Raw genomic sequence first — 22,600 nt, forward strand, 5'->3', positions numbered from 1 at the left:
ACCTCCACCCCCACAACACTGCAAAATGCTACATTGCGGTTGTCATAATGCTCTCTTAGTGTCTGACAATATTACACACTATTTGCATGCAAGACTCAACTAAATGCAGTAAATAACAAATCTTTTCATACAAACATTTTTTTAATCATCTGTACAAGTCTCAAAATGCTGGACAGCAAACAAAAGGAATAACCTGCGGGGTTTTTTTTTTTCTGCATTGGTCTGCCAGCTATTTGTAAATTACACAACAATAACAACGACAAAAAAAGAAAAACATCTACAATATAAACAGAGATGCTTACTGTTCAGGAAATGTTACAAACCATATGAGTACCATCACGGTAATGTCTTTTTTTCTCCAATTCATTTGGATCGAACTTGAAATCACATCTTTGTTGGAATTTTGCTCTTTGTCGGGACTTCACAGCTGCAAAAAAAAGGAAAGAAATGTTTGTAGCGTCTAACAGAAATAATGACACTGACCTACTTTTTTTGGGGTGCACACATCACATTCACATTCATAAATCCAAAGACAATCAAATTATAGTTTGCAAAATAAAATACTATAGTCGATATAAAAAGTCTACACACCCTTGTTTAAATACAGTGTTGTGATATAAAAAAAAATAAAGATAAATCATTTAAAAACTAATAATGTGACCTACAACCTGTACAAATCACTTGTTTAATAACAATATTTACATTGTTTATTTGCTACAGGTTATAGCTCACATTTATGTTGAAAAAAAATGGTTTATCATGATTCTTATGAGAACCTGACATTTGAACCGGGGTGTGTAGACTTATATCCACTGTACCTTCAAAAAGGCAAATCATTGAGTGCGTTCAAGAGCATGCGTGTGTTCACATATAGAATCATTCCAAAATGACATCATCGGAGTTGCGAAATGGCAGGCAAGGGAAACACCCAATAGGAGAAAAGCTTTCAAAGCCACACGGCCATGCATGATTTTCACACGTACTGTATTAGTAACAAGGCCATGTTTCGTCGTCACGGGTTGTCGAACAGGCTGTTAACACGACCACAATGGTGACGCCGAATACTTACTGAGCTAAGCGTTAAGTCACACCACTGTCGACAGGCCTACGGCTACTATATGAGAAGACTGGCTCTGGCAAAAAAAAAAAGCGGCAAAATGGGGCGTTTTTAAACGGAGCTATTACCTACCGCTTGTCCTTAAGACACCTCGATAAAATTTATTCTTTATTGCTCATACTTCCGTTCTAATTTGAGAGACTTTATAAGGCATGGGGCCTCAAAATGGACGCCGAACACTCTCTAAATGTAGTATAATGAATGTAATGATCTTAAATTTTTGTTCAAGATTTATTTTTTACTTCCAACTCTATTGTCCTTATTTGTAAAAACAACAACAATCAGACAAAAATGAGAACTACAAAATATGCAACACAAAATGACTACGTCTAACTAATTAAATGTTTTCCTACTTAGAACAAGAAGCACATTAAAGGAGTCATAATCATTTATTTAAATGCATCCAAAACTAATGGAAAATGAGTTGATGTAAAAGATGAGCACGTTAATATCAAACAGTGATTCTCAAAGTGTAGCATGAATTTCACGAGTGCTACTCTGGCTCCCTCTAGTGGGCCGTGAAAGAATTACCAGATAAACTATTCAAGCTTGCTACGTTACATGTTGGTCATGAAGTTGGCACTTAAATATTTTAGGTGATACTTGGGGGGAAAAAAAGTTCAAAACAAGGACGCAGAGCAAAGACTCACTGCTGTGATGAATTTGTTGCTCTGCGGTTGGAGGTCTTCACTTTTGGAGAAGAGGGAGGAGGCCTGCACGGAGGAAGGCCCCACGGAGGAGCACAGGAAAGAGGAGGATTCCTCATTGTTGTTGTTGTTGTTGTACGAGTCCAGGAGCCCGTCGGGGGGCCCGGGTAAGGTGAGGGTGCTCAGGCCGCTCATGCTGTCATTGGAAGTGCACTGGGACGACGTCTCGGAACTTTCCGTGACTGACACACAAAAGCATTTCTTCATTATGGCAAATAGTATGAGTCATCTTTTGTGCGGTCGAGGCAAGTTAAGGAAATCTGAAAAATGTTTCCGGTTTGCTCATCTTATTTTGTTTTATTTAGTCAGCTAAAATGATGTGATGATTTTGAAATGAAATGAAAGCGGGCGTCCCAACTCACGCATGGAGGGCTGGCTCCCGGAGTCGTGCTCCAGCTCGTCTTCCTCGATGCAGTCGTAAGGCCACTGGGTGAAGGAGGGAATGCCGGCCAGCGGGTAAGGATGAGCGTGAAGGTGCGAGGGCGAAGAGTACAGGTGGAGGTTGAGCGAGCCCAGCAAGGAGGATGACGATTGGCTGCCCGAGGACGACGTGCTGCTGTTGGAGATGGTGGAGTGGGGTCTCTTGATGGAAGCCGAGTATTCGTACGAGGGTACCGCGATGGAGGCCCTTGTCCTACATTCTGTTGGCAACATGAAGACAAAAAAAGGGTGATGTTCTGCTCTCTGCAAGAGGCGAGAACAGCTCAGTGTTCAAGGTTGCTTGGGTTAATATAATAATATGCTCACACAACAAATATTTATTTATTTATTTATTTTATTATTTTTTAAATTAATTTGAAAAGTCCCAATCAATCCCATTGATTTTTGATTTTCTTTGGACTTCATGAACCTGCAAAAGTATTTTTAAAATAATCAAAAAGGGACATATTAAATTGTATTTTTTTCTAGAGTTTGTAAGAAAAAATACATAGGAAGAAGACCTTGAAAAAACAATTGATTAAATGGCAAGTAAGTCTCACCAGACCCCTTCATGATATAGTCGATGGCTCTGTCATTGATGGCTGCATCACTGGGCTTAATGTCCATGAAAGGCTTGCTCCCAATGCCCATTGACACCATCTCCTGAATGCGCAACTCTGCGAGACAAGACAGCCCTCAAACAAAATACTCAACAATCAATGAAAACGCTTGATGAAGAAACGCTCACCCCTGTTTCGTAACGCCTGCCTCCACAGGATCTTCCCTATGATGGAAGTCCACACCGCCTTGATCTCCACAGAGCTTGCTTGTAGGATAAACGTGTCTTGGGATTTCCTTCGGCGGAACCAAATCTCAAAGCGCAGGCCGCTATCGCCAACATTTTCAGTCATACCAATCTCTGCTGTCTATAAAAAAAAAAAATACTCAGTTTCTGAAAGCTGACTGTCACTAAAAATAAAACGCTTACTTTATAGGATTGTTTGTAGATGTAAATGTCATATCCTCCTTCTATCTTTTTGGTCTTGCTGAAGAGGATGAGGTCTTCAAACAAGAAGACGTGGCGGAGGTACTTCCTTCGTCCGCACCAGACGATGAACTCATCTTGGCAGCGAAGTTGACCTTGTTCCTTTAGGTTCACCTAGACAGGAAACATCTCGGGTCACATGCGTCACACACAACAATGGAAGCTCTGGCGGGATGCTGACCTCACTACTGTATACAAAAAAAGAAGACATCAAGTTCAAAAACACACCACAGCAAAGAGTATTGGGACATGAGCTTCCTTTAAGAATTTCAAGGTTTTCTCTGGATATTTTTGTTCTTTTGTCTCAAGTAGCAGTGTAACGATTAATGGGCAACTAATCATTTTTAAATTAATCAATCGTGATTTTTTTAATCATTTAGATATTTTTAAATCATTTTAAAAAGTCCAAATCCTCAAATTTTCAGATTTTCATCAACAGTAACATTGATGAATTTACAAAATAATAAATAGATGAATAGATTATTAAGATATTTTTGATTTATTATTTATTCCAACCACAAACCCTTCAATAAATTCACTAGCTTCATGCTAACGCACAATGCAAAACACAATAGACGAGCTAACGAAAGTAGCATTAATGGACTTACTGTTTACATCACAGCCACGAATGGCGTCCATGGCTAGCTTCACGCTAACACACATTGCAAAACACTATAGACAAGCTAACGAAAGTAGCATCAATAATGGACTATCTGCTTACGTCACAGCCCCGAATGGCGTCCATGGCCAGCAGGTCGTTGCCATGGCGAAGCTGGAACTTGACCATCTCCTCGGCGGTGCGAAGGTCACTCAGCTCTTGCGCTTGTGACTGGCCGCACTCCTTGATGAGGTCCTTCAGCAGCAGGGCATATTTACTCATCCTCTGGATGGGCTTCAGCAGGTAGGATGCCAAGTCCATCTTGTCCCCCAGATCCAGCTGTTTATTCTGGGATGCGAGAGGACCGTTAGGAATGTGCCATGTTTTATCTGTTCATTTTTTTTCCTGTATTTATTTATTTATCTTTAATTGTCAATTTACTGATATATATATCCATCCATCCATCCATCCATCCATCTTCTTCCGCTTATCCGGGGTCGGGTCGCGGGGGCAGCAGCTTCAGGAGGGACTCCCAGACTTCCCTCTCCCCAGCTACTTCATCTAGCTCATCCCGGGGGATCCCAAGGCGTTCCCAGGCCAGCCGAGAGACATAGTCTCTCCAGCGCGTCCTGGGTCGTCCCCGGGGTCTCCTACCGGTGGGACATGCCCGGAACACCTCCCCAGGGAGGCGTCCAGGAGGCATCCTGATGAGATGCCCGAGCCACCTCATCTGGCTCCTCTCAACGTGGAGGAGTAGCGACTCTACTCCGAGTCTCTCCCGGATGACCGAACTTCTCACCCTATCTCTAAGGGAGAACCCGGACATCCTGCGGAGAAAACTCATTTCGGCCGCTTGTATCCGGGATCTCGTTCTTTCGGTCACGACCCATAGCTCGTGACCATAGGTGAGGGTAGGAGCGTAAATCGACCGGTAAATTGAGAGCTTTGCCTTTTGGCTCAGCTCTCTCTTTACCACGACGGACCGGTACAGAGTCCGCATTACTGCCGACGCTGCACCGATCCGCCTGTCGATCTCACGCTCCATCCTCCCCTCACTCGTGAACAAGACCCCAAGATACTTAAACTCCTCCACTTGGGGCAGGATCTCATCCCCGATCCGGAGAGGGCATTCCACCCTTTTCCGATCGAGGACCATGGACTCGGATTTGGAGGTGCTGACCCTCATCCAAATCCGATATATATATATTTTTTTAAAATATTTTTTTCTTTAATTGTCAATTGACTGAGAAGTACCGACCGGAGACGCATTTTACACTCTCTTAAATACATTTTTATTTTATTTTTTTAACAACACACCTTATACGTCGGCACCATTGTGGATCAGTGCTGACCTTTTTTACCCAGCGAAGAATGTTACCAGAGTTTCCAGACGCACCTTAAAGAATTCGTTCCCATGGCTGCTGAGCAGGGAGTCGGAGCGGGGTTTATTCTTGCTGTACAGGGCATACATTCCAAACTGATCCTCCTGCACACACGAACACAATTAACAAGTTAGAACACTCCGGAAAATAAACCGGCGTGTCAGCATGAGCTCCTGCACACCGTGGAAGTGATTTAAATTACGAGCTGTGTGTTATTAACTGTTTAACTGCAAGGCTGGACTGTTTGACACTCACATGTCGGAGAAAGCAGCTGCTGATGGACAGCGGGGAGTGGGCGCGAGCTTCTAGATCTTTGAGGAAGTACTGGCTGTGAAAGTCCCACAGCTTCTCCACGTTGCCGAAAATGATGCTGCGTTTGCCGCGCAGGTCCTGGGGCAGATCCAGACGCTCCATCTCGGGGAAATAATGCTCAATCACGTAGCTGAGAGAACGAACGTACTCTCTCTCGGTGGAGATCATCTCGTCCATGATGTGCTGCATTTTACTGGGAACCGAAACCAAAACATTGAAAGTCAAATTCCACATTTTTTTAGATGAACAATAAAAAGTCTTCGGACCTGCTCTGTTTCTTGCCATCTCCTTCATTGTGCCTGTTATGGATTCTGGAGGGCGTCGACATACTGCGACTGCGTCCTAACGCTGGACTCGTGACATCGGGTCTCTGCAGCATCTTCTCTGCAGATACGTTATTGGCCACCTCCAAACCTTTGATGTACACCCCCGTGTAACCGTGCACGTGGCTGGAGTCCGAATGTCCGCCGTCCCTCGGCGTCAGCTCGTAGCTCATGGTCTTCTTCATGATCTTCTTCATGGGTGACTTGCGGAGTCGGGAAGCTGCGGAGAAGATGGGCTCCGAGTGGCACGAGATAGAGGAGTCGATGGTACAGTCGCTGTCTGTGTCGTCAAACATCGACGGGCTCATTTTGCTGTCGGGCGGGAAAGTGAAGCGTGAGGAGGAAGAGATGGAACCCGAGGGGCTTTTGGAGAAAGGCTCATCGGAATGCGGTTTGGAGTTCTCGATAGCGAGTGGCGTAACGGTCCTGCTGGAACAAGAAGAACCTTCGCATTGAAGTCCTCCCCCGCTATTGTCCGCTACACCAATTTGGATCTCCGCGGGCTTAAAAACATCCGTAAATTCCGAGGAAATGGAGTCTGAAGATGCTCTCGTGGCTCGGGCTAATGTGTCTTCCAGTTGCTGCTTGGTCTGCTGACATTTCTGCCACACGACGTTCCACTGCTGGACTTGCTGAGGACACTCCAGGGAGAGCACCATATCATTGAGTGGGCTGAAGTTGTCCATGGAGAACTTGCAGGCCTCGGCGCAGTAATCCCGCAGGGTCGGGACCACGGTGGGTGAAAGAGCTTCACCTGAAGTGTTGAGGTGACTGACGTAGTCCTGGCAGTGCTCCTGCCATTGGTTTACCTATGGATGATTCAAAGACATGTTATTTATTTATTTATCTATTTATTTATCTATTTATTTATCTATTTATTTATCTATGTATTTATCTATTTATTTACTTATAAATATTTATATTTTTATTATTTTTATTATTTTTATATTAAGCCAAATTCAACGTCAGACTAGATTGAAACTGAATTAGCAGCAGAAAGTTGATATAAATTCTACCAAAAAAAAAAAAAGATGCTCTCTAACTTTTTCGGCGCACTTACAGAGTCATAAAATTCATAAAGGTTTCCCAGTACGTCCAGGTGTGTCTTCCTCTTCTCCACTCTGCTCAGGATGGAGGCAAGATGTTGCTTGAATTCCGAGGAAACGGAGCCAGGAAGAGACTGCGGAGAGTCTTTCACCATCTGCAGGGCATGCCTCTGCTGGTGCTGGCAACCAACACAAGGACAACAGATTGCGTTACACTTCTTGATAAATCACATGACATTAGCAAAGATTGTCTTATTGTCAGATCCAGCGTTTTATTTTTGCAGATAGCCATGGGCGTTTGCGCCGTTGTGGGTATGAACACAGCTGGCTCCGGTGATTCCTGTGTATTGGTATCCATTCAGTACTCGTCGAGATATTTACCACTGACTCTTTTAGAAAATGGTCCAAGCTCTCCTTCATGTCTTTTATGTTGTTGACAGTCAAAGAGAGTGATCCTAAAGGTGTGAGATGTTTATCTCCCTCCACATCGAACCACAGTTTGACCTGAAGTAAAATAAAATAAAATAAAATAAAATAAAATAAAATAAAATAAAATAAAATAAAATAAAATAAAATTAAATTAAATTAAATTAAATTAAATTAAATTAAATTAAATTAAATTAAAGAGGGAAATAGTAAGGGCTCACCTGTTGTGTCTGTTCCTCAAACCTGCGCACCTCCAGGAGACTTTCCAAGTCCTTCTGTGACTTATTGGACAGAATGACAAGCTCATGGACCTCTTCGTCCACTTGGTTGTACAGCGCACTCAACATATCGACAGCATCCCTGAAGACAAGCCAAAATATTCACGACACGGTCATTCTTTTTTTTTTTGCATTAACAGGAAGTGAGAGGCCTCGCCTGCACAGTACCTGTAACTTTCGTTATCACAGGCCTCTTCCTTCCTGATGCGTGCGAGGATGGTGCCCCCTTCCAGACGTAACCTATTTAGATGGCTGTCATTCAGCACGCACTTCATCAGATGCTTCTGCTGCTCCATCATCTGAGACACCTCCTAAACAAAACCAACATTTTGATCTGATATCCATTTCGGGGTAATTAATTAATCCAGGTCCAACCTGAGATGTCTTGAGGTTGCCACTGTCACTTAACGTGGTGATGGACTCCTGGAGGGAAGCGATGGCTTCGCTGCAGCTACTGGCAAATGGCTCGATTTTCTGTTTGGGTTTAAAAAAAAAATTAATATGGCTTGACAAATATAGAGAGCCACAGTGTTCGTCCCATCACCTGTCTGAAGAACATCCAGTGGTTGTGGTCATATTGGAAGGTGCCCTCAAGGTCACGCGTGAGCTGATTTGCTTCAACGTGCTTCAGCAGGGCCTTCAACGATGACAATGTTTCAGTCTGCGGCGAGGAAAAACACAAATACGTCGCTGGGTGCACACGTGATAATAACTTTATTGACTCACCTGGATGTTGACAATGTCTCTTTCAGGTTTGGTTGCTGCCTCCTTGTCCGCCAGGAAAAGAACTGAGTAAAGTGCATTTGGTACCAGTGTCTGAAGAAACATGCATAAAATAAAATAAAGTAAAATAAAATAAAATAAAATAAAATAAAATAAAATAAAATAAAATAAAGAGGGAAATAGTAAAGGCTCACCTGTTGTCGTGATTATAAAATTATTTACTTCTATCATAATGTTAAAAGAATGAGAGCATTTACTGGAGAAATGTTTTCCATATGTAGACAGAGCTATTAAATCTTTTTTTACAATGTCTGAGCATCTCGGGATCAGTAAGCCCGACTCAAAACATAATCATATGGCTCTTGCGAGTCTTCTGAAAGCACTCGCTCCGCTTCAAAACAGACGTGTAAGCACACGTTAGCCCTGAGGCTAGCCTTTTCTCAGAAGAAGTGCAGTCATTACAACTTTAAGGTGTGCCTATTTTTCTGAAACGTCGAGCATTAGGGGAAAAATGTAAAAGAATGCGAAAAAGAGAGGAAGATAATTGGCTTTGCTTCAACACGTGAGGCCTGTAAATATTTACGGGGTCTTGGAAAGCAGGTCAGTGCACACTCGAGTGTCTGTGCTCACCTGAAATTCAGACAGCGATGACAAGAGAGCTGGAACAGGCGGTTGCCTTCTGCTGTCTATCACAACTGTCAGACCTTCATCACGTTTTTCTTTCCTACAACCCCAACAAGCAAAATCCAGTCATTTGGACAAAAAAAAAAAAGGAAAAATTAAAAAAAATTAAATTATTATATTTAAAAATTATATATTATATATTTTTTATTATATATATATAATAAAATATTTATGTGCCGTGAGGGAAATCGGCAACAATACTGTTCTTTTTTTTTGTACAAGTGGTTTTGACTTTGAGCTCTGGGCACTTGCTGACTAAAAAATGAAAACAACCGGTGACTGTTGTCAACATACCGCAGTGTGGAGTGGAGGTAGACCATTAAACTGCTGAGGTCGTGCACCGAGCAACTTTCGCCTGCCCACACCTGAGCTCTGGTGCACACCTGCAATACCGCCCTCCCACCACGATCTCTGCTTCCTGGAAAACAAAACACCAGCAGGGGTAGAAAAGAAAACTTTGAAAAGCCAACTACTTTTTTGGCTGCTCCTTACCTGGCAAAATAACAGCGCCGGATGCCAGCAGTTCCTGATTGACCTCTGACATCCGTTTAGGGAGGGACAAGTTACTATCATTGGAGGAGCTTGACGATGACCCCAACCCGATAGCTGAGCCATTGGCTCTTTTGGGGCTGTTGGACTCGTCCTCTGCAAGTCTCGACTTCCTGTCATCGCCGCTGTCCTCCTGCTGCCCTGTAATAATAATAATAAAACAAAATTTAATAAAAAGAGTGAAGCTTCCTTTCACCTCGGTGTGTTATAATCATCGTAACTGACACTGACTCATACCGCAAACCAGATGTAGCATCAGCGTGGGTAATTTTGCCGTTATTCAACACGTCAGCACTTTGCTCCCCGGGGCCCGTTCAGAAGTACAACTCAGGCTAACAAAATTTCCACACTTAATCTGGATTGCGGCTATGTGAAATTGCATCCGAATAGCATTCATTGTGTATATCAATTAGCACTCATCTTAAATTACACTCGAGGACAATACAAGAACATTTGTCGCTATTATAGCTTGCGTGACTCATTCCGAAAACGAATAGGAAACTAGAAACCATGGCCATGAATAATATCAACTGTGATTACTCCCACAGTGACGCAACCCTCCCTTTTGCAGATCCATTGCTGTAATATAAGGATAGCGATACTCATCCTAAGAAAGCAGAGTCATATTAAAGTCTCGATGGGATTTTGAAAACAAACAACAGTGGGTGACGGCGTGTGTGACACTGTTGTGTTTGTGGCCTCTTTTTCTAGTCCCGCTCACTTGTGTGGGAGTAAAAAGCAGCCAGCACAGCCTCTATTGTCTTCAAATAGTCCGTGCATTTCCTGTGCCACTGTGTGAGCGGGCTTGTGTTTTCCCCACGTTTCCTAAATTGCTTTGTTTTCACAGGAAGTGACAAACGTCGAGTAAAGCCTCTGGAGTATTGTGAAAAATCTGCTTTTTGTGTCCAACGCTAGACACTGTCGAAGCTAAATTTGTAGCGGTCAGTGGGGATGGGAACTTGGTTATAAAGGAAATGTGTGGTTGGTTGAATCTTTCATGTAACTTTTTTTAATTTGTGTTGTACCGACGGGCCGCCTCATTGTGGGACATTGAGGTTCTTCTGCTTGGTTTACAAAATCTTTTGTAGTCTATGAAACGATTGTTGCAACAGCCGAAATGCAATCCCCTCTGAGATCATCTTCGGAATGCAATGGGGATGTGATATTTGATGACTTCTACTGTATTGTGATTTTTCTGATATGCTGTTGGGCTGATCCGATATTCCAAAGTAGGACCGAATGTTTTATTTTGATTAAAAAAAAGATACCAACATAATCAGTCACACTTTTATGGAGGACTAAAAAATTTGACAATATCTATTGTTGAGTAAGTAAAATTTGGGGAAATTTTAACAATTTTAAATAAAAAAAGATCAAAATAATAAACCAATTAAAAAAATAATCATAGATTATTACGATTATTTGATAAACAAGCTGCTTATTTACCAGTTAATCATTTTACTGCCACAACATTGTTAAACATTTATTGGGCACTTAGACATCAAATTATAATATTGAGAGTGAGACAACTGAAAAAAACGTAAATTAAAATACAACTAATTTTATTTTATTCTACTGATAATAATAATAATAATAATGTTGCTTTTATCACAATTATCGCCAAAAACCATACACTTTTTTTCTCAAAAGCTAAATTCATATTCCAACCCATGAAAAATAAGTTCTGCAGAACAAAGAAAAAAAAAAAGCACTGCAGACGTCACCCCCGCGTTATCTGTTACCTCAGTTACCTTGCCCGAAACAACACAAAACAAAACAGACACTCGCTGCAAAACACAGCACCGAGCTGTGACTTCACTTTGCAGGGTAGGTCCAAGCCTGCAGCCCCACCCCCGCCCCCACCCAGAGGTGCCAAAGAACACAGCAAGTCACCTCTGAAAAGCAATCTGTCAACAGTGACGGCATTAATGTTGTGAGCTGTCTCACCCTTGATGAGCTGTTGTAGCGAGTCTTGCTGCGGGCTATCGTTACAAAACCTGCCCACGTTAGCCTGTTCTGTTCTCCAGCCTCAAACTTTGTTTTCACACCCCTGCAGGTGTGTTATTTGGGAAATGATGACGATCATATATAGATTTGGATTCAAATCAACTACTATCAACATTTCATATTGTCAATCATGAAGAGTGGCACATACCCGCTACTTCTTTACTGCTCCTCTTTTCGCAACCAGGAAGCGAGGCCTCCACTTCCAACTTCCCAAAGCGAAGCACATATCCATTCATCAGCTTTTTGGTGGAGATGCTCGCCGAGCCGCCGGAAGAAGATCTCTCCCGGTGAGCTTTACCCTGGCCAGCTTTGTTAGTCCTCTCCAACGACTTTGAACGGCGTTCGGCCCGTCTTTCCGCACTCCGTAGTCCCTTCTGGAAATAATGCAAAGGTGTGCTGGGCCTGGAATCGTCCCCACTGAGCCAGCCCCGACTCCCCAACCTGCGGGCTAAATGTTCTCGAGAAGAAGCGCGAGTATCCGGGCTGCTGCCCGGTGTGACGGAACCTTCTCTGAGGCTCCCGTGTTCCGGACTTTCTTCCAGGATGGACTCAGTGCTGGAGCCGAGGCTCATAGGGTTCTGCAGGGCTTCCATGTAGGATTTCCTGAAAAGTCTTCTGCTTTCAAAAGCCACCGAGTCTCTCGGCTGACGTCTACGAGGGCCGGGATTGCTGAGGTCTGTGCTGAACGAGAGCATCTTAGATGTTGGTCCTCTTTCTCTCCCACCGCCGTCTTCCCCTCTGTGTTCCGTCCCACGCTCTTCTGTGGGGCTGATCTTAATGATGGGAGTTGTTATGTCTTCTCGAGTCATGCTATGGCTATCGCCGCCGGTCTCCGTGCGGTTTCTGCTCGGCGAGGTCGGTTCCGAAAAAGTGGAGTCGGCTCCTTGAGAATGGAGGGACTCTCGGGAGCTGCGATGGCTGTCCAGGGTTCCCGTGGATCCGCTCGTGCTGCAGGCGCTGAGTTGTCCGCGGAAGCCCACCCTGCTGCACTGCGCTTGCATGATGGCTTCCGCCGTGCTGCTGACAAACAGAGGGTTGACCACGTTCTTCCACGGGGTCCTGTACACGGATTTGCCGGTTGTGAGCAGACAGTTCTGGAGCGGGTGCAGGTTCCGTTCGAGCGTTACATTCTGGAGGAACTCAGCGGTGAAGATGCTGCCGTACATGCTCTCCGCCACGGGGATCTCCACGATAGCTTGCCCGCTGGCCGACAAGCATTTTATCGCGAGCTTGGCGGCCTTGCGGCCTAACGGGACAATTTGGAGGTAGAAGTCTCCTTGCTTTAGTCTGACTTTGTGCAAGGGCGACAACTGCAGGACAACTTTGTCGTGAATGCACAGAGGCCAGCCTTCATTGTAGAGCAGCAGTCCTCGAAACCTTAACTGAAAAAAAGAAAAGAAAGATACAGTTCAAAAATAAACAATAATAAATAATCATTAAAAAATATAATAAATAAATAAATAAATAAATAAATAAATAAATAAATAAAATTAAAAAACAAGAAGAAAAAAATTCCCTTATGTGTGTCTGAAAAATCGTCAGCATTGTTACAACATATAATTTCACTTTAACTACGCAAATGATGACTCACTCACAGTGATGAACTTGTCTGATCAGGCCTGGTTTCCAAACAACAAGAACAAAAATCTTGGTTGTGCAGAAAAGCCTTTGCGAGAGGATCCTCTCAAGTGGCCCAAAATACAAAAACTTTCCAGGTCGTTTTTGGAGGCCAGACTTCAGTGAAACTATCACAGCTAACGTCATTTTGTCATCAGAAAATGAATCAAGTTTGTTTCGGTCGTACAAGCAGGAACCCACATTAGACAATCTCGAGTTTCAAAAAATGGAACCACTCACGCAAGTTTCTTGTTGGATGATGTGAAGAATCCTCTTGGCGGGAAGCAAGAAATCGATGAAGCAGCGGAGACCGTCTCCGCGGTACTGTCTTTCCACCACGCTGAAAAGCTGCCACAGGACGGTGGAGGCGGTGGCGTTGAAAGGTCGGTACAAGGCCGACAAGGTGCTTTGGATACAACTGTCCAAAGATTCAGCGTCCTGTGAGGAAAGCAGAAATGATCCGTCAGCTCTAGAGCACAGTTCACTTTCTTTTTTTTAGTATTATTTATGTGGATGAGACGGTCGCACAAATATTCCCATACCGCCTACACGCAAGACAGATAAGTGATGGTAGAACATCATGTGACAAGCTGAACCCAACTTTTGTAGATATGACCGCTTCAGCGAGCCTTCAACTACTCGACAGATCGTTTGACGTGAATGACCATGATTACAACTGCAGATAAATATGCTTATTTTCAGACTGAACATGATCCCGGAAATTGTATAGGAAACCGGAACCAGTGATGGTCTTTCCATCGGTTCCAAGGGAAACACCTGGACCGAGTGATGTCACTGACAGTGGACATAAACAGCACAACTGGAAAGTCCGCCTACTGCCGAGTGACCTTTTTTATTATCTGACCCATACGTGATCTGACAGATTAGTAAATCTAAGAGCCTGACGTGGAACACTGAGAGACGAATCTGGCATGTTGGTCGCGTTCACACGAGGGGAGTCAAGGCCAAACATCCTTGTGCTATCTGTCCTTCCCGAACGGAACACAATAGTTGGACGAGACATCTGCCCTCGAATGATTACCGTTGCAGATAGACGGGGGAAAGTCCCACCGTTTGGCAGCCGAACATTTGGGTATTTGCATGACAAAGCTAGCAAAAGTCAAGCTAGCGGCTCTTTGTGGCTGTTTATTAGAGAAGATTGAGTACAGTTGACCGCGTTGGTTACACATGCCACCACTTGGCTACAAGGCCTTCATTGTGATCATCGCCCTTCCTAAGTGGTGTGTGCGGGACAGTGTTGGTCTCCAGAAACAAAAGCGCCCACTTCCATTAGTAGTCAGACAGCACTTAGCGGGGACGCAAATGTCTCGAGGCCTTCGTCACCCGGCAGAAGAAGAACAACGTGGTGTTTTATGAGGAGAATGCAAACAATGGGAGGAAAGCCTGTGAAGACGGGTCACGAAGTTTCCTCTTTAGGTTCCCAAGGAAGGAAAGAAGTACAAGTAGGGACGTGAGATTTTCAAGCTAGCACATGTTGAAGATTCATCTTAAAGATCTACTGTAGCCATCACCTGTATAATGCATAGGCACACCTGCACAAACGAATGACATCAGTTTTTATGAAATAAAATAAGGGATGGGCGAGTATCGGTATTGGAATCTTATTTTACGGTATCGGTTCTTGCGATGTTGACCGATATCAATATTGTGGACGTGTTATGGAACTAAAAATGCAACACAAATTTTTTTACGGTATCGGTACTTGCGACGTTGATCGATACCAATATTGTCCGTCCGACTGTGGCCGTTTTACGGAACTAGAAATGAAAAAAAGAAAAGAAGAATAACATTATTTCATTGCTTTATTGGGGTATAAAAGTCTTTTAAAAAATATGTCATTGTTTTTTGGAAACATTTTACATCTCAAAAGTACCAATGGTATCGGTGCTTGGTATCGGTCACTACTCAAGTATTGAGAACTCAGTATCGGTCTGAAAAGTATCGAACATCACTCTTATGAAATATTATTACTGTATCAATAATTTGCAGGAAAATAGTGACACTACCTCAGTATATTTAACATTTATGAACAGTTTCGCCTTGATTCATCTCATGCAAGTGTCCCTAATATTGTGGCAGGTGAGCACATGTGCATGTCTCAGCAGAATGAGAGAGCTCAGCTGAGCACAGAGGAATGCATAAGTAGTCCCGCTTTAGACCCTCGCCCGTGACATACTGTACAAACCAAAACGGGAAGTCCCACCCTTTCGTGATTCCAGCTCTCCATAGAAAATGGCTGCCGATATGATGGAGAAACTTAATTGGTGGTCTCTGGATCCAGGTGGGATACTTTGTCGACACCCTCAGCAAAACAGCTGTTAGCGAGATGCGTAAAAAGAAGCCCGAAACAACAAATCGTTTTGAAATCGGGAAGCCATGAAGAGAATTTTATAAATAAGCACACACACAAAGGATGAATCAGAGTGAAAGGTGGAGCGAGAGTGATCAAGAGGTGCTCACAGACTCATTTAGTAGGTCACAGGCACAAAAGGCTGCCTACCAGGCGTCCAGTGAAGCATGAAACCACCAAGGGAGTGTAACGGGAGAGCTTTGAGCTAACCAAGAGCTTCACAGGCAGCAGGATGATGCCAAAAGGCCATAGGTCATATTAAAGACCTGATAAACTCTCAAAGTTTTTAATTGGAACTGATGGAGAGCTCAAGGGAAGCAAAACTGCGGCTTGGTTCCCTCGTAGATGTTTTTAAAAAAAGCCTCGAAAGACTTGATTGATGTCGTCTGCCGATTGATGTCTTTGTCCGACAGGACGTAAACAACACTCGCTGCAGGATATTGTTCTCGAGAAACCCAAGTTGACCTCTTTTAACTTCTTCCCTACATTCCTTCACACACACTTGAGGATGTTGCTGCACATTTTTAGATCGAGCAACTACAAGTTGGGGTACAAGTAACAACAGAGCCAAAGGCAATCATAAAAAATAAAAAAAAGTTGATTCCTGTGCAGGGTAAATATAGAGCGAGTGCATACCAAAACAAGTTGGGAGTTGATAAAGGAAAGTTGCTTATCAAGAAGGATACAAAGGAGTGTACTTCATTGACCCCGATAGTGATACGAAGCCTGCACTTTTCTTTTATTTGCGCATTAACAACAACCCAGAGTATTTTACAGTAGCTCAGCCCACAAGCAAATTCACCCTCAAAAGCAAAAAAAGAGCCAAATTTAATAATGGAATGTTTTTCCATTTCCAATTGAAAACAGACAAATGTGGGGGAAGCCGCTTTTCATTGGACGGCTCCAATATGCAACATCAGCAACCACATTGTTGCCTTCATTGTTTAATGCAAATACAAAAAAGCGACATTGTCAACACTATGCACAATAACAACGAGTCAAAAAGTGACAAGTCCGTACCTTAATACACAGGTAGTTGTCACAACTCCTCGACTTGGCTCTGGGGTGCATTTTGCCGACAGCATCAAAATCCCACGTGAAATGATCCGAGCGCTGCAATCTGCTCAACCCTGTTGTGCCCTCTCACTGCGTCCATTTCCAGCTCTTGTGCTTTGTGGCAGCTGGAGTTGAATAAACTCCTGCTGGGGCGTGAGAGAGGCAGTGCATTGGAGTCTCTGTCACTCACCCGCTACCCCTCCCATCCCTGTTAAAATCCTCGTCCAGCTGGATAAAGGCACGCCGCCGCAACTCGTCATTCTTAACACATATACGGAGACTCTACCTGGTCCTGGTCTACAAAACCGGTCCAGAACGCTTCACCCGACAGGGGTCGGACTCTGACTAAGTCCTCTCTGGCCCAGTGACCCCCAAGCAGCTCCCCACACCCCTCCTGGTCACAATGGGCCCTCTTTTGTCCCGGCAATACAAATGGACTAAGGTTTCAGCTTATTCTGCTGCTTTTCAAAAGGGAGGCGGAAAGAAAGGAAGACATCAGCACAGGATTGGTGGTTCAGGTCACTCACGACAATTGCATTCCCCGTAAATTTGCTCAGGGGAAAACCCAATCGTTGGAGAGGGGCGTACTTGTGTTGAGGGAGATAAATATGACATCTTTAAAGCAGGAAAGGTCTCGGAAGATAAATTAGACACAAAGTGGGGTGAAAGGTGAAAGCATTTGTTTGAGCATGTGTCATTGTCGCAATGCTCACAAGTTGACAAAATTAATTTTGCATTTCGATTCATATCTGATATCCAATCTGCTCTATTAGTTCTCCTCGTCCAAATACTTTACTGTACACAAACTCAGGAAGAAATGTATCGTTTGTGCCAAAAAAAAAATCACATTAAGGCATGTTGCTTCGACAAAGAAGGTAGTGAAGATGGGTAATTAAATTGATTTATATTAAGAGTGAGGCCCCGGCTTCCTACAAGGCCTTGTTAAAGCTCGACAGACAATAACCGAGACGACGACACGCTGTCTCCTGTGGTAACCTAGCATGCGTTGCATCACGCAAACACGCCTTTGAACTTCCATAGTAGGAAGGTATAAATAAGGATTTGTTATATGGTGTAAATGCTTGCTGTATAATCTTCTGTACAAACAGAAGCAAACATACCTCACATACACACATTCTACAAATACACTCTCCTCCTCTGACAGAGTCAACCTGTAATTTGTGCTCGCCGGGCCATTTGCAGTGGCTACACTGTCAGCAAGGGCGGGATTTTTTTACTTTCATCCCCACTAGTTTTCTCTTTAGCCTTCTTTTTAATCCTCACTTATCTAATTACGTTGGAATTGCTGCACATGAGTAGAAAAAAAAAAAAGGAAGGTGGGGGTGGTTCAAGTGGAAGTCAGCATGCATTCTCGGTCTGGGCTTGAGATGCAATCGTGTTACGTCAAGGATGCTCTCTATGGTTTAGTCCCAATGTATAATTTGTGTGAGCGAGGCGTGTCTGCATGGCCACGTGGTAAGAAGTTATGTTTCAGACATTCTGGAACAGCGAGTGCGGGGAGAAAAAAAAAATACAGTTACCAAAAAAGTGGAAAGTTGCCAGTGTGAGTGCTGGAGTTATTCTAATAGTGCTAAATGGGATACTAGAATATTGCCTATTTCATATGTAGTATAGGGACGTATATTATTATTATCATTATTATTATTATTGATGTATGTCAGTTAATATATGATGATAATGTGCAAAATATAATTTCAGTTTCTCAAGTGTTCTTATTTATTTATTTATCCTTTATTATTGTATTCCTTTATTCCTTTACTACTCTATTTTGGACTGATAGCCCAAATAAGACAAGAGAAAATACACCTAAAGAAAGATTTTTTTTTTTTGAAATTTTTATTATTACTATTATTATTGTTATAATGAGGTTTAGCCTAAACAAGTGGTTTAATAACTTTTTTTTCTTTGTCATTTCAAGTTACACATAAAGCCTCTTGGTGATTAAAAAAACACAACTGATAAAATTGTTCCCATGCATCAAAATTGGCTTCTTAAATCCTACACAGTCCCTCTCGAATTAAAGCTATTCACTGTACATTATAAAGTACATGAGATGTATTTTTGGATGCTTCCTCTGTGACTTTTGTCTCCCATGTGTCCACTAGAGGAGGCTTGTGGGTCTTCCATGCTCGAATAAACAGCCAACAACTTTGTGTCTCAAATCTTAAAGCTGCATTTAAATTCAAGATTTATCACTCCCAAAATAAAAGCTTCTGTAAACTGCGGTGGCACAGGACACCATAATTAGCAAAAATGTTTAGATTCAAAGACGTGGGCCACTTGAAGATCTGCTCTCTGTTAATATTGTTTGTGCGAGTGCAGAAATGAAACTTTTCCTGTTGTTTTTCCAGCAGGTTTTAAAATAGCCACGTTTACGCAGACTTCGGGTAAGGATTATTTATGTGATGTGAAGAAGCGATAATCCTGTCTCTTGGGTGGTACACCATCTGATAAAACTAGCATGGGAACAGATTAGCCATTTTGTGCTCACATTTTACCCAACAAGCACAAATTGTTGCTACAGGATTTGCTAATATTGTCAAACAGTGACAACTTTAACATCAAAGTTTTATATTTTACTGGATCACTTTAAAAAAAATTCAAGTCACTACCCTGAGAAACAAAAGACATGGAATTTTCAGACATTTTACATAAATAGTATCATCATGCCCGGTGGGACACATTGTGGTAGTTTCGAAACAAGAACATGAAATGAGTGAAGCATTTAGAATGAAGTTGAAGCCTTCTTAGCTGGAAATGGGGTGGGTGGGCATTTGCAATTAAGTACTACACAGACACACACACACACACACCAAACTGTGGAATGTGACACCTTGGTCCTATCTCACTTCGTACTGACCTCACATTGGCACACAGGCCACCCATCAACAGTAGCCATGAAAACATCATCTTCTCTTCTTAAAGCTTTTTAAAATCACTTTACATGCAAAACCATCTGAAGCCAAAATCCGATTTTCCAAGGTACAGGGTAACTTTCCATCTGAACGGAACCATGAAAAGACAGTCTTTGTCCTCACCTATCTATATATAATCAACGCATCTCTACTTACAGGTCACATTTTTGAGGAAGATCAGACGGCATCAGTCATCGCAGCCTTTAGATCTCGTGCGGACGGACATCATCTTCTGCCTGCTTCTGACTTGGCATCCTACCAGCCTCACTCACTTTAAGATCCCATGTGAACTGTTCCTCCTCTTTTCCCAGCCATGATGTCACCAGTCACCACGCAAATGCAAACAGCTACGCAAACACAACCCCCCGCCCCGATTCGGCTCCGGTGGACATGTGAGGGATACTCGGAATCAAATTTGGGGGCAGCTGTTGCGACCCCGAGATGGTGTTGAGGAGGGAGGAGGATGCCACCTGTCAACAATATCGTACCTTAGCCCCCCGCTGTGGGGACGTCTCACTCCTAACACAAAAGCTAGTGTTTTCTCTACGCACGCGAGCACAGGTGGCTAGCTCGAATTACAGCGACCATTCCCACACTCTTCAAAGTGCAAACTTGGTCTGAGTTCAGATACAGTTTACATAAATGCATGAATGAACTGATGAACTGTTTACAATTTAAAAATCCATTCAATATATATTTTTTTGATCTTACTGCCGCTCATGGCAAAAAGTCTAAAGGCTTTTATCCACCGTTTCTAAAAAGCAATGCCACACAATGTGTAAACATTGACTCACGTGACAGGTCATTATAATACAGAAAGATCAGGAATGGTAGCTACAGCAAAAGCCACATATAATCACATACAATTATAAGACAAATTTCCCTCTGAAATGAAATTTTCTCTTTGACTGATTATACAGACCGAATGTAAACAAAGCAGCAGTGAAGGAAGTCACAGTTTAGAAGCTAAGCACTCACCTCCGGCCGCAGTTCACTTGTGCAGTGTCTGACTCTTTGGGTTGCGCGGGGGGCTGGCTGACAGCTGTCTAACCAGAGAAGAAGACCTGCCCCCGAGCTTCTGAGTCCTGCAGGAACCTGACGTGCTCCATCCGAGGCACTGCCGGGAATGGGTTGAAAATAATTGCAAAATTAAGGCGAGACAGACAGAAAAAGTTCTCCCACCCCCTCCAGGCATCCCAATTCCTCGTTGGGGCGTAACCCAGTGTTTTCTTTTTTTTATCTTCGCCCATCTCCTCCTGTGTGTACACAGTTATCGGAGGCCAGAGTGGCACAGCTCGACTGGGCTGCCATGTCAACAAGCTTAACACCAAATCATACTCCATGTAGGGAAATGTCTTGTGTAAATATTACATTCCATCATTCCTATGACTATGCCATTCACAGGTGCTATATTGTAAAAAAAAAAAAAAAAGACAACCATGCCAATAAAATAACGACATTTAAAAGAATTGACACGCAGCCGCTTTTGATGGTGGTAAATGTCCTGGCATTGTTATACGGATTATTCCAGCCACTTAGCAAACACTTCCAGGTGTGCATTCCATAGCAGTAAGGTGGGAGGGAGCCACTCCTGAATCAATAAAAATTGCTGACTTGTCTCCCTCAAACACTAGAAAAGTTGAGCTGAAGGGGAAAAAGCTCCTCGCAAGTTTAATTCTTCATGCACGTTTCAAGCAAAGCTTCCCAGGCAGCAATAAAAGCTGCACCTCACACACTTTTGTAAAGTTTGCAGGAGGCGGAGCAGCGCACACCACTCCTGCATGTAAGATGAAGGAGAAAATGAGATCTTTGGTCTGGACCGTACACCTGGTCTTCCTCTGGGTCTTTAATCTTGGTGGGGAAGGAGCAGAAATTAGAGGCTCCACTGCCGCATCCCTCACGCTGGACTGAGTTACCACGCTGGCGTTCAAACATTCACCACACATGAATCACTGGCGGGCTCAAGTCGAGGCAGTGTCATACCAGAGGAGGGGTTACGAATTCCTAAAGTCTCATAAAAGGATCTTGAGTGTTTTTTCAGCTTCTCACACCTGCTGTACATCATTTTGAATCACAGCTGAGTCTAACATATGATAAAATATTCTGTCATGGTCTTTTATATTTTTATATACCGTATTGGCTCGAATATAAGATGAGGTTTTTTTCATTTAAATAAAACTGTAAAAGGGGGGGTCGTCTTACATTCGGGGTCTAGACATAGGCTTTTTTCAAACTTGAGTCTTGAAAAAGAGGGGGTCGTCTTATAATCGGGGTCGTCTTATATTCGGGCCAATACGGTATATTGAATTTTATTTTTTTAGTATTTGTTTTAAAATTTTATATATATTTTTATGTTTGTTTTTGTGTCTTCCATCATGCCAGTTCCTAAATCTAACGCTATTCTATGATAAAATATACCTTTATACAGTTTCAGAGGGATAAAAGTAGACCAGAGAGAAAGGGGGGGGGGGTCTTTGGGGGGTAGAACGATAGGGAGGGCGAGGTGTTTCCTGTTTCCATTGCTCTAATTATACCACTCCCAAGGGGACAGAACCCATCACTTAGAGGAAATTTGTCATTGAGGATCTCCTCAATCCCAAAATGTGTTATGCACATGCCCATCAATAATACACACAAGCCACACATTACAGCCATTGAATATATGGTACTGTTTTGATTATTAAAATTTAATGCGAATTTCATGATATTAACATCTACTGAAGGCGTTCTGTTGTTGTTTAAACTAAACTTGTGCCACATCTGTTTTCGAGTTGTTGTCATGGTAACAATGGCATCCTGTTTAAAGATACCAACAAGATAAATCAGTGAAGTGATGTGGCGTTTGATTGATGTTGAGATCACAGACAAAGCTTCTGAATCGCCAAAAAACATTTTAAAAATAAAAAATAAACATTTTAATTTTTTTTAGAAAAAACATTTAGCTATATCTGGGAGTGTATTGTTTTATAAGTATACTGCCCTCCACTGGTAACAAGCATGTAG

At 42.8% G+C, this 22,600-nt stretch overlaps 1 protein-coding gene across 5 annotated transcripts; it reads right to left on the reverse strand.

The window, feature by feature from the left end:
- Window positions 1-122: 122 nt before the first annotated feature.
- Window positions 123-21,534, reverse strand: zgc:158766 (uncharacterized protein LOC100009641 homolog). 5 transcript variants are annotated; one of them, XM_037274167.1, is made up of 25 exons: window positions 21,334-21,528; window positions 20,576-20,714; window positions 13,475-13,672; window positions 11,766-12,999; window positions 9,554-9,751; window positions 9,356-9,479; window positions 9,008-9,101; window positions 8,381-8,470; window positions 8,199-8,291; window positions 8,030-8,128; window positions 7,823-7,965; window positions 7,598-7,736; window positions 7,332-7,454; window positions 6,965-7,129; window positions 5,848-6,713; window positions 5,525-5,774; window positions 5,284-5,373; window positions 4,011-4,235; window positions 3,233-3,403; window positions 2,993-3,170; window positions 2,805-2,921; window positions 2,187-2,465; window positions 1,768-2,006; window positions 1,070-1,133; window positions 123-427 (listed from the first exon to the last, which is right to left on the reverse strand). In XM_037274167.1, exons 1-24 carry the CDS (start codon window positions 21,378-21,380, stop codon window positions 1,086-1,088), a joined length of 5,349 nt encoding a protein of 1,782 aa, XP_037130062.1. In that variant the 5' UTR covers window positions 21,381-21,528; the 3' UTR covers window positions 123-427; window positions 1,070-1,085. The 5 variants fall into 5 exon arrangements, with proteins under 5 accessions (XP_037130062.1, XP_037130061.1, XP_037130063.1 ...); XM_037274166.1 differs by having other exon boundaries at window positions 8,199-8,315; XM_037274168.1 differs by lacking the exon at window positions 1,070-1,133 and having other exon boundaries at window positions 8,199-8,315; window positions 21,334-21,527.
- Window positions 21,535-22,600: the final 1,066 nt, after the last annotated feature.

This window comes from Syngnathus acus, chromosome 16 (genome assembly GCF_901709675.1).
Source record: "Syngnathus acus chromosome 16, fSynAcu1.2, whole genome shotgun sequence".
Lineage (NCBI taxonomy): Eukaryota > Metazoa > Chordata > Actinopteri > Syngnathiformes > Syngnathidae > Syngnathus > Syngnathus acus.

Bases quoted from the DNA above. Each gene is read 5' to 3' on its own strand.
- zgc:158766 (XM_037274166.1), bottom strand. From the start codon at position 21,380: ATGCAGGAGTGGTGTGCGCTGCTCCGCCTCCTGCAAACTTTACAAAA. The intron at 8,129-8,198 runs GTGATGGGACGA...AAACCCAAACAG, and splicing joins ACTGGATGTTCTTCAGACAG to AAAATCGAGCCATTTGCCAG. The intron at 3,171-3,232 runs GTAAGCGTTTTA...TTTTTTTTATAG, and splicing joins TCTACAAACAATCCTATAAA to ACAGCAGAGATTGGTATGAC.